Below are 15,932 nucleotides of genomic sequence, written 5' to 3' on the forward strand. Positions count from 1 at the left end.
CCAGAATCTCCATCTGTAGATATAATTTTCCTTCTTGGGTCTTAGATGTGTTATGCCTATTATATGGTAATATTAAGCCTATTTTATATTTAGATTATCAGCATTTACACATGTTATTTCAATCAATTGGCCACAGTCATCCATCTTGTTCACTTAAAAACTACCAAAACACCAAAAACGTTATCAGCAAAGATGAGTCCTCTAGAGACATTGTTGTTTACAAACAAACCCACAGCAACAACATTTTGAGACTGATAAGCCAAGTTTGTTTTTTGTTTTGTACATCTCATATTAATTCTGGATAATGCAAGCCTTTAAACTACAATTACATGATAGAGGATCAAATAACTTGAGCATATCTAAGTATTCTGCAGCAATCAACTAGCTTGATAGCTATATCAGATGTAGTTTTCTTAGCAAAAGACAATGTGTTGATTTCACACCTTTCGTAAAATTATGGCATCAGTTATACTTTAATGTGTTGGTCTTATTACTATACATTTAACATATATGCCAGAATGAACTACTCTATCATTTTACTTTTGATTGACAAATCTACTATTTTTTGGATCATCACTTTTAGGGTTTTTTCCCTCCACTGAAATATTAATATTATCTTGGCAAATTTTCATTTCCTTGGCATTTCCCCAGAATTATGAGATTTTACTAGAAGTTAATGTTGGTGTTTCAGAGTGTGGGTCTCAGTAGATTCCACTTAGAATCTTAGGTGGAACTTTATCTTTAAAAAACTCTTTAAAAATGTGTAATGTCCCCTTTGTTATATAATGGACTTTCTGTACCATCTGCAGTTTCATTTAGACAGATAAGTCTTCTACTTCACTCCACAGTGAGAGTTTTTATTTTCATCTTTTTGGAAAAGAGGATGCAAATGGACTTTAGTGCTCAAATCATGACTTCAGCTCCATTGGTCATTTAAAATTAATTGTATTTCATTCTCACTTTCCAACTTGTAATTTGGATGGTGATTGGTATTTTTGCTTTTCACTTACATTTCCTGGGTTATTTTGTATTTTAAGGATTTTTTTTTTAACTAGGATAACTTCCTGTTTTTTTCTTAATGACCTGAATATTAATTCATGTTTTAAAAGTATTCAAATCATATGTATCGGTAAAGTACTTGTAGTCTTCAGTAACAATCTATTTTACACTTCCAAATAAACACTGTAGTCTGTGCCATCTTTTCATAATGTAAATGTATGATAACATCATGTTCTCCAGATGTAAAAAGTAACTGATTTTTAGTCAAGGGTAACTCTTTTTTTATCCATTAAACGAGACTGCAGCACTAAGTTATGTCAAATTAGTACAGATTTTCTAATCTTGTGTTTGGAAGTTGTTACTATTTAGAAACTTTGAGGAATTTTTGTTACTAAGCATATAAAACAGCCAGTAAATACCTCTTGAACTGAAGTCAGCTATGATGGTGTGTTTATCATCCTGCGCAATATAAACAGATGATATTTGTCAAAAATTGCCTCTCTTCTTGTAGGCACAAATTGTCCTTACAAATAAGCATACTTGCACTGTTTGTCGCTGTGTTTCATTGCCAAAATAAAAGAACAGCCATAAAGTGAAAGGCAGGATGAGATACAGCTGAAAAAATTGTTTCTATCAATCATTTTGAATAACTTAAAAGAGCAAACAAGAACTGGAGGTATTAACTTTTTTTTTATAAAATTGCAAAAATATTTATCAGAACTATCCTTTTTTTGAGGATATGCATATGACAGTGAAACTGATTAAACGTGCATTTGTCGTACTACAAATTGAAAACTAAACTCCAATTTCTAGAATTCTAATTTTCTAGAAGCTGATCTATCATAGGAGTGCTTCTCTGATGTCAGGACAAAAAATTAAAGGAAAAGACTAGGGAAGTGGAACTTTGAAACCTCGTTGTGGGAGTTGTAGAGGAAAAAAATTTGAGTGTATGTAGTGAAATATGACACGAGTTTGATTGCAGCTATGAATTTCATCAGATCATTTTGTGGTTCAGCACATCAATCAACATAATAGAAATTCACAAAATTAATATCTCAAAGCAAATCCAAGTATAATTGGAAGAGACTGTAAAATTGATAACTCTGTAAAATGTTCTACCAATGTTTGCCACTGCTTTAGACAAACACTCTTGTACCACGTGGCCCAGAAACCTAGAGGTTTTTTACCCCAATTCATCATAGCTTTCATCGTTATAATGTCCAAGCGGCGCATCACAGCAAACATTGAAGAACACATTTCCACTAGTGTACTAAATGAAAGTAAGCTTGATATTGCTATTCTTATCATAGACACTGAGTAAATGCAACAGATCTACTGCTCAAACCTGGGTAAGAGTTAGTAATTCATTTCAGCGGCAGACTGCTACACTATTTTTAAAACAGCAAGAAACTGGATAAAGTTAGTAGGTGGATGGCTTTTCATTTTCAAACTCCTTTGCAAAAACAAGAATGTAAGCACTATACTTCAACAGTACTTTTTGCATGGATTGTGTGGCTGCCCCATTTGAATGTCTGTGTTCATCAGGCATGAAAAATAAGTGCTTATCAATAGTGGATCTGCCAGGTCCAAACGTGGACAGTGCTAATCCTAAGCCCTTCCATCCTGTAGAGTGATACCTACTCTCGTACTGTGATGAGAGTCAAACAGCTTCCACTTTTAATGTTCTTTTAGTACCAAAATATTCTAAAATGAAACCCTGAATATGAAAAATTGCTTTAATGTAGACTAGTGGCAATCCATGTTCTCTCAATGAGGCAGGATTTTCCATTGAGTTTTTATAACATGTCAGGTTGTTGTATGCCACATCATTGATTTTCTCACTGAAGATGAACCCATTTAGGTACTTCTCTTGTTCCTCTTTATTGTGCTTGCAGTCTATTCTCTGGTTGTCCTCATTATAATGACAACATCATAAACAAGTGTCACTTCCAAAGCCAGCCAACTTCAGACCTAATGGCACACCAAACAAAAGCTACAATGACTAAGAGAGAAAAGGTGGGAAAAAATGAAAAACAATACCTTTGGTATATAGTAAAAAAACCTAAGAGCAACCAGAACTAACCTAATTGATAAATTCCAGCTTATTAAAGAAAGCCCTTCGTGCTACATAAATGTTTACTTACTTTGTTTTCAGTATGTTTCAGTAAACATACTTACCTATATTTTCAGTATAGTAAGCAAAAGCTTCTATAATGATTACGTTTTGTGAATTTAAGGTGGAAGCGCTTAAGCCAATATAAACATTTTTATTCCTTCAGCATTCATAGCAGTGAAAATCATATCTACCTATAAATTTCTGTAATAATTAGTAACTTGTAGCTGTTCCGGATTTAAATTTTTCTTTTTTTTTTTCTAAATAAATTATAAGGAAACTTTTAATGCTTATTTTTATGTTTTGCTGTCTAAGTTATACAAAGCTTGCAAATGGGACAAAGCAACAAAGCTCACCCGCTATTCTTTTTTATGGCCCTAGTAGTAACAATCTCTGGCGCAGGTTTGACTTTTGGGGCTTCTACTTGGCATTTCTACCCCCTCTTTCCCAGACGATGCAAGAAACATCAGCAAACACTTCCCAAGCAGCTGCAGACTCCCTCCTGAGCATGGTGCAGAGCTAGCCCCAGCAGCAGCTGCTGCCACCTCCATGCAAGTAGAGCGCGTAGAAGAGGTCGCTGGAGGCACATGCTGTCACACGCGGTCTACCAGACAGAAAGGTGTCGGTGCTGCCATGGACAGAGGCAGAAGGCACAGGGCATGCAGTTCCCTCCCTCTTATGCTTTGTAATAGGAAACAGATATAAGTAACATAGCTCACAGCACTATTACACATTGGAGTAATATCTAGAACGCTGCATCTCAGAACACAGACATAAAAGAACTACCAACACCATGATCCTGCCAAGACCATCACCCTGCAGCCTTTTATGAGAAAAATAGTCAACTATATTCTGAATTTCTTTCAAACACTTGAGATTACTTCTTCCTCTTTTATGAGATGCTCTTTAAGAAGAAGCATTAGAATTTGCAAGGCAGCAGGTTGATTATGTTGTAAAATACTAGCCTTTGATGGTTGGCTGCACTCTTCTTTGACATTGTAGAAGTTATATGAGTAGTTCTCAATAACGTTGATAGAAACTGGGTGCATAGCTCGAGGACAGATTATGGTCTTCATCTTGTAGGGCATGAAAATAATGAGATTCTGTTGTCAAGAGCTGAGCTCTTCTTTGAGTGTTAACATATCTTGGCAAGACATGTCAAAACTATACCTCATACTGAAAGGCTTTCATCCTTGAACATGAGATAGGAACGTGCAAAATGCACAAGCCACCAAGCAATTCATATTGCTCTTGCTATCTCCTCCATTACACAAAAACCATGACAGAGTTCAGCACTTTTCTGTTGCTAAATAAGTGGTTATCCTTGAAGATGATATTACTTGTCCTCTATGCTGGACAGTTATCACTAACAGAAAATTTCAATTGCACATTTAAATTGAGTGATTAATGCTTTTTTATCTTAAAAGAAATGTCAGTTGGTTTCATGCACAGTAATCATATCTTCATTTTCCATACACAAGTATATTGATGTAAAAATTGTAAATATTTGATACTGAATAAAGAACAGTGCATTTTTTAATTCAAACTCCTTTGAAATCAGTGAGATTTAAACATTTGAAACATTCTTCTAGCTAACAGTCTTTTACAAAGAATAAGTTTGTGCATCAGTTGGTCTAACTCTATGTATGTGGATCTCTTACTATCTATTTATTGGTTTATGCATTAGATTTTTCCATCTGGTGTTTGCCACACATAACGAAAACATTCAGTGTTGGAGTGGGCATTGCCGTCCCCAGGAACCAAGAGGTGACTGTCTCTGATTCTGTTTCTTCTTTGTCAAGCAGATATTATTTTAAATTTCCGAACAACATATGTCAGCAAGTCTGGCCAAGTTATATTTGAAGCAAGATCTATTTGTATCCACTATGTGACTACCTGGTTTATCATTGATTTAATTGCTGCACTTCCCTTTGATCTCCTTTATGCTTTCAATGTCACTGTGGTAAGTACTAACTCTACTTTTTTAATTGATCTTTTTTTGAGAGGGTTGGGGTTTTGTGTGCACTAAAACTGAATGAACTAAAATATGTTGATGTGTAGTGTATTTTCATGTCGGATGCTGTGTAACGTAATTTTTTATATTAATTTAACTATTTCAAGATTGGGTGTCAAAGTGGCCATTCATTTACATGAAAGCTATATGTTTACCATTTTTCTCATTCAGTTATCTTTAATTTGTAGACAGTTGCACTTATGTTGACTTCATTTTTACTCAGTGTACCCAAATACAAATCTGGATAGCTTTTATTCTCTTTTGCTCTATGAGTTGAATCCTTCATAGTTTTCCAAGACTTATATATTTTTATTGTGCGTAAATAGATCGTTTTTATGGTCAGTAGGGTATATTCTTCACTCAGCAAGCAATCCTCTTTTTTATTACCGCTGGAACGTTGTTGAGCACTCGAATGCAAACATTAATATATGATCCCTATCCCTATTTTTTGTGTATTTTTGCAGTGAAATAAGCAGGTCAGAATACATCATTCTGAAATCTGAGATGATGACTACTTAGAATTCTCATTAGCTTTGTTTTACTTTGGTTTCAGTTGAGCTTTGTTAGAAATTTGATGACAAAATGCTTAAGCCACTTTGAAAAATATATAGGTCTAATGTCTGATGATTCCACTTAATGTCATAGTCATAACGGGTTACATTTGTGTCTGTTTACTTATGCAGAGACACATCTTATTCTTCTGATAGGCCTATTTAGTAGAGTAAGGATCTATCAAGAAAAAAAGAAAGAAAGTTTCATTTTGGAAAAAATGTTGGCAGTGATTTCTCAATTTTGTAGATTTTTCACATAAGAGACTCCAGGCTTCTAAGCTATACATTTTCTAATTCTCAGTATTTTGATCTTTTATTCATGGATCCACTTGATCTCATTTTCACTAAATGCAAGTTACAGATGAGTAGGTGGTAGAATAGACTTATAAAAAAAAAGGAAAATACTAGTCATGAAGCCTTTTGTGTAAGGTTTCCTTTTTGCTTTATTTCATTTAGTTCTTCTTCCTTAGACGACCTCCTTTTCACCTCATTTTTTATGTTAAGAACTGTCAATCTGATGCTACTGCAGTAAATTTTAATACCAGGCAGTTAGCAGTTCCACATTCTTAAATCACACTTTTTTTATAAACAGTAGGTAATCTATTTAAACATAGTATCTACTATATATTAAATATACTAAGGCCCAGTTTGGCCCTTACAGTAAACCCAAATAGCCAGCATAACTAGGTTGGTTTAATTTCCGTTAAGACTTTTCCATTGAATAAACCAGGTCTGATCTTTTCCTTCAAGGAGAAAAACAAAAACAAAAACTCCCCAAACTTGGTCTTTTTTATGCATTAAGAAGACCGACATGTTTATAGTAATGAATTCTGCAAAAGAACGTATTATCCAATAATTATTTTTGCAGTTAAAAAGTCACATTATTAAAAATGCTACTATAATATAATTAGTACACCTCTGCTGTCTATTGTACCTTTTAACTTTTTTCTCAAGATCAATAATATGATGACTAAGAATACCCAGGGCACTGAAATGTTCCTGTGTTGGTAGTAGGTCTTTAATGAGATAATTAAGGATAGATTAAGTCCAAAGAATAGACAATATATAGCCATGTTGATCTAGAAATCAACAATGACTGACAGACATCGCTTCCTTCAAGCTCCAAGAGTTAAATTCCTCACTAAAGATTTTTTGTAATGTATAATCTGCTTCCTTAATTTGTTTTGGCTCAAATTCATTAGCTGGCTGCTACATAGTAAAGATCACTAGGCAGGAGAGTCAAGGCTTACCCCTCTCTTCCCTCTGATAGTTGAGAGAGAATCCAGAAATTTGGGTTTTGCACCCTGCATTGACCCCTGCAAACTCAGACGTGTTGTTTTCTGTATGATTCCACAAAGGGAACACAGTGCCTTACTATATTGCATTTCCAGTAGTGGCAAGATAAGGCAACTATTAATATAATCCTTTAGATAACAATAACTATTGACTATTTCAAGAGTGGGGGGAGGTGTTATCACATTCCACTGTTTACAGATTTATTGATTTAATAAGCCATTTCCTCATATCTGTTCTCAGATTTTCACTCCATCGACTCTCAGATGTTGCCTCAACAGAACGGTGAGAAGGGGCATCAGGGAGCATCTCACTCCTTTGCTGTCCAGGCCCCGGCATAAGGGCCGACATTTTAGGGATGGTCTAAATTCTGCAAGCTAGGTATAGTGCCATACATAAATAGCTATGTATGGCACAGAAACATCACCACTAGCTGGAGATTTGTGGAGTCAGAGTGCCAGAAGGAGCTGTGGAGTCTCCATCCTTGGAGATTTTTCTGAACAAAGAAAGAGGGAAACTGTAGGAACTGGCTATACTGCCTTTAAACCTTCCAGGGATTCTGTGCTACCAGTGAAAGTACTAATCTTTGGAGGTTTGAGACTTTATGCACTCTCCTTCCTAACCTCAGTGTCTGCTGAGCTCCCCAGCTCCTTCCGTCCTTGTATCCATCTGACAAAAAGGATCCCTCGGTCTGTGCAAATGTGGTATGAAGTGCTGCCAAAGTAAAAATCAGATTATTAACCTCTAGTTATAATGACTTTGTTTGCATCTGCCTAACTATTGGTGGTGTAGAGCAAGAAAGTCATTTTTGGAGGAAAAAGAAACAAGCAAATAAACAAAAAGGATTAAAGATCCTTGCCACTAGTCTTTATTTTGAAAGTATCATGTTTCCTTATTATTTGCTTTTTTGCTGTAGATGATTCCTCCAAGGGGAGTATTCCTTCACTCCTCTGTAACAACTTTATTTCTCAGTACTTTTCAGCGCTACAGACTGCTATGATTTCTTTTGTGTTTGTTTTAGATAAAATTCTGCCTCTGTCATTTTGACAGAAAAAGGTTAACCCAGCTAGTCTAAAACGATTAACCAAATGGAAAATTTAGATGGCTTTCTATCTGTGGGCAAGGCAAAATCTACATAGGCACAAGTATGAGTGCTGACTCCTCATTTTGTCTTTCTAAATTTATAACATAGAAAGGAAAGCTGCCTGCTGACATTTGAGGTCTTCCAATGACAGGCTGGACACAATAGAAGGAAAGTGTTTGGCATGACTAATGAGAAAATTTAGTGCAATTATGTTTGATGTATTACATCTACGTTCAAATTTATGAGCAAATTATTTTGAAATGAGGAGGTCTTTTGGCCTTAAAATGAAATATATCTCCACTTTAAAAGAAGTATTATGATATCTGATTCACTATTTTTATATCTAGTAGTATTCTGTGACTTAATAAAAAAACGGTCACAATTTAGTCACAAGTAACAGCTAAATAACAATAGTGGTTACCATGCTTTATAACTTTGAGTTATGGCTGAATACATTTATTATTTTAACAGCTGTTTAAAAATTTCTCATTTATAAGAACCCAATTAAAAAAAATAATCTCATCTCAGCTATCACTGTTTGTTTGTACTGCAGTAGGACATAGGCTCCCCTGTTAAAGCAAGGGCTCCAGTGTGTAGGGCACAGCACATATATACAATCATTAGTTATATATGTATATACTACCACAACAACTGGGAGTTTCAGTTATGAACAGGGACCCCTTTCTGTTAAGTGGGCAACAAAGAGAACCAAAATGCAATCATAGGGGAGCTGACAGTCAGACTGCTCCCTGTATTGACCCCACTGCGACTGGCTTCCAAGGGAGATCACGGCTCCCTTGTTGGGAACGGCTGATCTAAGAGAAAGACAAGACACAGGTGGATATGGCTCAAGAGCATCAAATGATGATCCAGAACAACCCAAAAAGGGAAATAAGTGCAGAGAAGAATCACTCGGGCAAATGATGTGGCTAGAGGAGGAAAATAGTTATAAATGTGTCTGTGTTGTGGAGGAAGAAGAAAGAAGTGAATGGAAAGAACTGGAAAGTGAAGCAGTGAGCCAGGTGGAGGATTAAGATAGTTTTAGTTCTTTCTTGGAAGAAGGTAATAAGAGGGGGAAAATGGAGACAGCAGAAGAGGTAACTTTGGGGAATGAGTTGCCATAGGAAAAGAGGCAACTGGTATGGTGGACGTGGTGTTAAATTAGAATAATTATATTTTAATAGCTAAAAAAATTGTATTAATAGAAACAAGGCAATTCTTTCAAATATTTTACAGCCTCCTGCCCCAGACTTGCAAATGTTCTCATGCTTAACGGTGCAGACATAACTTATCTCACTGACCCATCGCAGACGACATAAGATGGAGAAAAGAAATGAAAAAAGAGGGGAAAAGGCCCTGTAATTTTTTGTTTGCTGTAGTGTAGAACAACTTCACCTGGCTGACTGGTTAAGCACTGCTAGATCTTGTGCATAATAAAAGTGAGCCTCAAAGTATTTTAAACAAATAAGTGTAATGTATTTGCTGACTTTTTTTTCCTGCTGTGTACATGAGAGCCCAGGAAAAAACGTAAAAGTAAAAAAAAATGTAAAAGTAAAAAACATAAATTAAAATTTGAAATAATCAAAACCGTAGAACAAAAAAGGGAATGTTTGTAGGTGGGGGGGCAGGGTTTCTGCTTTTTACAGGGTTGCCACCTAATCTCTTAATTTCTGGGATAGGAATAAAGTCAGTGACTGCTTAAGTGTTTCATGAATAAATCTGAAATACTCCATTTTACAGAATTTATCAGTCAACCTGGGCCTAGCTGTGAGAGAATTCATACACTTAAATCATTAAGCTTTCAAAATATCAGTTTGGTAATAGAAACAGAAAGGCTTCCCATTATTCTGGATTTGCGAAAACAAAAGGATGTTGATTGAGCTGTGCTTTTAGAATTTCCTTTCAGAGAGCTCATTACTGTGCTCTGTGAGTGCTGTCAGAAGACGTGAAGTTTGATGTTACTTTTCTTTCAGCTAGTTGATATTTGTATCCTGTATCAGTCAGGTATCCATTAAGCATTAAACCTAACATCTCGTTATCATTGATGAAGGAAAAAGTGATTACTGTTAATGAAAATTATACCTATTTAATCTTGAAAAAAAGTAAATGAAAAATGTGCTAATCTGCATATTGTTTGCTAACCCATCAACTGAAACATGGGCAAGCGTATTCCATGCAAAACAAATTGTACAGGCTCTTGTGTGGATGTAGGTTGGAGGATGCCCTGGAGAGGTCGGGAGGGTCAAGAAACTGCTGGCTTTGCGAGCTGCCAAACAGCACTGCATCTTCTCTGGGGGTCAATGCCTACACACCTCCTGAGTTGATGCACACTTAGAATGCTAAGCAGAATGCGTGCTGTTTTAGCAACATGCACTTGAAAAGCTACACTTTATATTAGGTAAGGAGTTCTTCAGGAGAAGCCCTTTTGGACTCCAACCTCGTCTGCAGCAATAAGACATGTCCAGTCCCCTGAACACAGGTCTAAATCTGAAGAACAAATCCGAGTCTGCACAGATCTCTCTGCTTCCTTGTTCTTCAAAATGTCAGCTCTGTGTTTTTGCTTTTTCTAGGCTTAATAACTAAGCTGGTGTCATCTCATGTGTACTTAAGTTGCGTTGTGGCTCCTATTTGGCTGTTAGCAGAAACTGAAAACTGTTATAAAAGTAGTGTATCTGAAGACAGTTATTTTGTCGCTTCATACTGGAATCAAATGATCGTTGGCCAGTTTGCGAATTAAGTATTTATTCTAGAGTGGAGAAGGATCTGTTTGTGTACAAACACGACATTTTAAGCTAAATCCAAAAGAAGAGACTTTGGTTGAAAAAAGGCAAAAGGAAAGATCTCCCAGTATTCCAAATTTGTTTGGTTGAAATCAGAAATACTAAATATGTATGTACACAGCAGAAATAAACACTTTTTTTTTTAACTATCATCAGCTTTGCTATTCTCTGATGTCTTAAGATTTAGACTAAGCATAATGAGCAGCTACGTAACTGAGTGAAGCAAAGATAAAATTTTGCAGCATTTTAGAAGGTAGAGCTTCATTTCATTGAAGCACAAAAATTATGCGATAGAGTTCAACTGCTGACTGCTTGTTTTCTCTCTGTTATTCTCCTAGGTTTCTCTTGTCCACCTCCTAAAGACAGTCCGGTTGCTACGCCTCTTGCGTCTCCTTCAGAAGTTGGATCGTTATTCCCAGCACAGCACAATTGTTCTCACCCTTCTTATGTCCATGTTTGCCTTGCTTGCTCACTGGATGGCCTGCATTTGGTATGTCATTGGGAAAAGGGAGATGGAGCAGAATAATCCCCTTACCTGGGACATAGGTGAGTTCTCTTTCTAGCATGTGTATGCGTGTGCGTGTGTGTACGTGTGTGTGTGTGTATATGTGTATATATGTAGAGAGAGAGTATATGTGTATATATAAAAACATATACACATATAGGTACACATAGATATATAAGCCATTCATTGTGCCCTTTTTTTTAATTATTGAGCTTTTGTTTAACGATTCTGGTAGAGGCACAGAACTACTTGAGTCCCATAATTTTTAGCAAGCATGGTTATATGTTGCGTGTATATATTTCTTTGAAGCTAACTGCATAACAATTAAAGTACGGAAATTTTCACTCAGAATTTTCACTCAATATAAACACGTATGGATATAATGCAATTTGTGTTTCTCAGGATTGTGAAAATTTGGTTCTTGAGAAGTCTTGTCTGCAACTGTAACCTGAGGATTGTTTCAATCTACTTAGACAAGAACTAGTAATTCTCCTTTAATCTTTAAGTATTGTGTGTTTGAGCTTTGACATATGAATTTTGTTTGGATGATTGATTTTCTGTGGGGAGAAGTGACTGGAAGGGAGAGGTGGAAAATTTTTTGGTTTTGTTTTAGAGAACACTGGCCGCTTTAAACTTGTAGTGAGGGAGCTGCCCAAATTATTTGTGCCTAATACGGCAACAAAAGTATTCAATAAGAAATAAAGGCCAGAATGTAGGTGATCTTTTATTGAAGAGATTGGTTCTCTGAATTTCAGCACAATGCAGAAAAAGAGAGTAAAAATGGAACAGAAAATGGAAAAAGTAGAAAATAATGACATCTTAAAAGTGAACCTGTTTGGGAGAATCAGACAGGAAAGGGCCAGACAGTACAGAAGAGTAGATGAGAAAGTTTATCCTGATTTTATGAATTATGCAAGTTTTCTCACAGAGAGATTCCCTCAAGTATGCTAATTATTGCTTGCTGTACACTGCTTGCCAAAAGCGATAGGATCTCAAATGCTTTTTGTTAAAAACTCCCTTCAGAAATATTGTTTGTCTGGTTGGTTTGGAGGTTTTGCTATTTGGCACTGGAGAAGAGGCATTTTTCAGTGGAATGACAGTTTTGGACCTTTCGTGTTTCTTCCTGCATTTAGTCCCCACCCCAGCCTGTTTGATTTCTTTGAATCGATTCCAGATTGATTCTTTAGACTTCAAACCTTTCTTTTTTGCTTTAAACTTTAGTGTTATTACTAAGGGTTGTACCCATGTATGATGGTGCAATGGGAAAACAATATATCTTATATATGAGCCTGACATTATTAGGTGTTGAAAGTATGCTACCTGATAGAGCAATAACTGGTAGTGCAGTACTCTATATACCTTTGTAGGTCATTACAGCTTTTCTGTTGAGGTGAATTTCTCCTTCTCTTTTTCTTAATAGGCATATCAATACCAAGCATCTCTTTTTCTCCCTTTTCTTTTTGTTTCTTTATATTTCATCACTTTAATTCTAGGTGTATTTACTTTACCTTTAGCCTAAAATCCATTGTGTGTTCATTTAAGCAGGAGGGGAAACAAGGCCAGTGGTAAAATTAACTGGAAGAAGAAAGCTGAACTAGTTTTCTTTATGCTGCTGAATACTAAAGACACGATTGAAAGAGCGTGAATAATTTAGACTATGTATGTAACCTGCCAAAAAAAAATGGCGCACTTATCTTTTTCTGTTTCCTAAATGAGCTACCTGATAGTGAGATAGATACTCCTGACAGGAAAAATGTTGGTGGATGCATGAGGCAAAAACCTGTGACCAAGGGCTCAGTGAGGTAGATTTGAACTATGGTATCACCTATTCTTATCTCCTTTAATTTTTTCCTTCTCCTTTAACTCTATTAGAGATTGAATACTGATAAGTCTGAAGGAAAAATAACAGGTATGTTAAAAGTGCCTGACCTTGGTGTAGGTGAAGGTCCTGGATGAGGAAGAGGAAAAGGAAAAAGAAGGTCCATTAAATACATCACTCCAGTCTGCCTATAATTTACTGAAACTTTTGTGGAGTCTTCATACTTCTAGCTTTTTTTTTAATTTTTCCTTGCTTTTATAAACCAGTTCTGTGACCAGAGTGCAAACCACGCAAACAAAAGACTGCAGCTGTAGGGGAGAAGGTACAAAGAAAGCCCGCTGTGCCCAAATTGGTCAAATATTGGTGACAGAAAAACAAATTCAGAAATAATAATAAAAAAAGAGTCACTCTGGCAGTAAGCAGCCATGAAGAAACACTGTCAGCTTATTTAGGCCATTGATGTTAGCTGGTCTCAAAACACTCAGCACAGCGAGAGCGATGAAGACGAGCTGCCTCCCTGCCCCCCGGCAGTCTGTCTGTCTGCCTTTTGCCTGCACCGAGGCTGGATTCAGGAAATCCTCCCTCTCCCCCGGGGCTCTTGGCAGTTATTGCTACAAAAATGTTGACCTTCACCCTTCAGTTTTGTTTTCTCTTGGGTAATGACAGAGTCACTGAAATGAAATTCAAATGCCAATCAAATATCCCAAGAACGTCATTAAAAAAAAGCCCCACATATCCAGAAAAGAACTGTTTTGCAGGACTGCCGTTTATGTCTCAATGCAGCATGCTGGATTTGTATCAGAGGGTTGTGGTGAATGGCGCAGAGTCAAGTTGGAGGCCTGTGGCTAGTGGTGTCCCCCAGGGGTCAGTCCTGGGCCCAGTCTTGTTCAATGTATTCATCAATGACCTGGAGGAAGGGACAGAGTGCACCCTCAGCAAGTTTGCTGATGATCCTAAACTGGGAGGAGAGGCTAACACACCAGAAGACTGTGCTGCCATTCAGAGGGACCTGGACAGGCTGGAGAGGTGGGCGGAGAGGAACCTCATGAAGTTCAACAAAGGCAAGTGCAAGGTCCTGCACCTAGGGAGCAATAACCCCATGCACCAGGACAGGCTAGGGGCTGACCTGCTGGAAAGCAGCTCTGCAGAGAAGGACCTGGGAGTGCTGGTGGACAACAAGGTAAGCATGAGCCAGCAATGTGCCCTTGTGGCCAAGAAGGCCAATGGGATCCTGGGTTGCATGAGGCAGAGTGTTGCCAGCAGGACGAGGGAGGTGATCCTGCCCCTCTCCTCAGCCCTGGTGAGGCCTCACCTGGAGTACTGTGTCCAATTCTGGGCACTAGTGGAGAGAGTCCAGCAGAGGGCTACAAAGATGATGAGGGGACTGGATCATCTCTCCTCTGAAGAAAGGCTGAGAGAGCTGGGCCTGTTGAGCCTGGAGAAGAGAAGACTGAGAGGGGATCTCATCAACGTGTACAAGTATCTGAAGGGAGGGTGTCGAGAGGATGAGGCCAGACTCTTCTCTGTGGTGCCCAGCAACAGGACAAGAGGCAACGGGCAGAAACTGAAACCCAGGAAGTTCCATCTGAACCTGAGGAAAAACTTCTTGACTGTGAGGGTGACAGAGCATTGGAACAGGTTGCCCAGAGAGGTAGTGGAGTCTCCTTCGCTGGAGATATTCAAAACCGGTCTGGACGCAATCCTGGGCAATATGCTCTAGAGGTCCCTGCTTGAGCAGGGAGGTTGCACTAGATGATCTCCAGAGGTCCCTTCCAACCTAAACGATTCTGTGATTCTGTGATTCTGTATCTAGCTTATCCCATATTGATCATCTTCTAGTGGGGGTCTCAGGTGGGAACAGCTTCTTGACAGCCTCTCAGTGCTGGCTTGTCTCACTATGAGACTCGCCAGCGCTTCCTGGGCAGCCGGGGGCAATACACCTCCAGTGCAAGGGCTGGGGCACTTCTTAAAGGTGTGTACTCGTAGGCTTTAGCCTCCTTGCCTGGAAAAACTGCTTGTTGTTGAGCTTACAGCCTGAAAGGGCTTTTCCCCGCAAAAATGTGTTTCTGCATTTTTCTCTGGAAAGCCTTTCTATCATCTTCATGGATAGACACTAAAATATTTAGATGCTATAAATGTATAATAAAAAATGCACGGCAGTGACTCCTGCAAATTTGCATAGCAAATTGAAACGATAAGATATTAGTCTATATCTGCCAGTATGGTTATTTCTGAAGTTCTTTCTGGCACTAAGTAATGTATTTTTTGGCTTGTTTTCTGTTTTTCTTTTTAAGGGAATAGTTTTAGAAGGTTAAAATGTTTGAAATAGGCCAAAAGGGGAGGAAGGGGTTTCAGAAAACTCCAAACACCTGGCATAAAGCTGTTAGTTTGCAAAAACCCTGATAGCACCTGTGAAATTTCTGTTTAAACCTATGTGCCACATATATGAACAGGAATAAAAGATAATGTCATTTCTTCTGTCAGACTGTGCAAATCCTATTGCTCTCCATGTACAAGTTACTTGTTGGTGAAACACAATGAATTTCGGTCTTGGCCCTCTGCATGCTACAATTTTGCTACTCTGGTGATATATAGATGATTAATTTTAGCTAGCATTTCTTTTAATCTTAGGGAAACTTCACGTGACCAGGGTGCTACATCAGTCTTGCAGCACACACCTCACAGCATCCATGTAGGATGTTTTGAGGGGAGAAGAGCAGAGGCTAAGAGTGATTTAGCCAAGTAAAATGAGATTTGGAGATTAGAATGAATCA

General features: G+C 37.7%; 1 protein-coding gene across 3 annotated transcripts in view; it reads left to right on the forward strand.

Annotated features, from left to right (window-relative positions):
* The window catches only part of KCNH8 (potassium voltage-gated channel subfamily H member 8), a 207,044-nt gene that overhangs the window by 123,230 nt on the left and 67,882 nt on the right, over positions 1-15,932 (forward strand). For 2 of the 3 annotated variants that reach the window (XM_068935379.1, XM_068935380.1), the window contains exons 6-8: positions 4,918-5,075; positions 7,214-7,255; positions 11,173-11,380. In XM_068935379.1, the coding sequence (XP_068791480.1) occupies positions 4,918-5,075; positions 7,214-7,255; positions 11,173-11,380 (408 nt within the window). The remainder of the gene's footprint in view (positions 1-4,917; positions 5,076-7,213; positions 7,256-11,172; positions 11,381-15,932) is intronic. The other variant, XM_009676395.2, reaches the window with a different exon arrangement.

Source organism: Struthio camelus, chromosome 2, assembly GCF_040807025.1.
Source record: "Struthio camelus isolate bStrCam1 chromosome 2, bStrCam1.hap1, whole genome shotgun sequence".
Classification (NCBI taxonomy): Eukaryota; Metazoa; Chordata; class Aves; order Struthioniformes; family Struthionidae; genus Struthio; species Struthio camelus.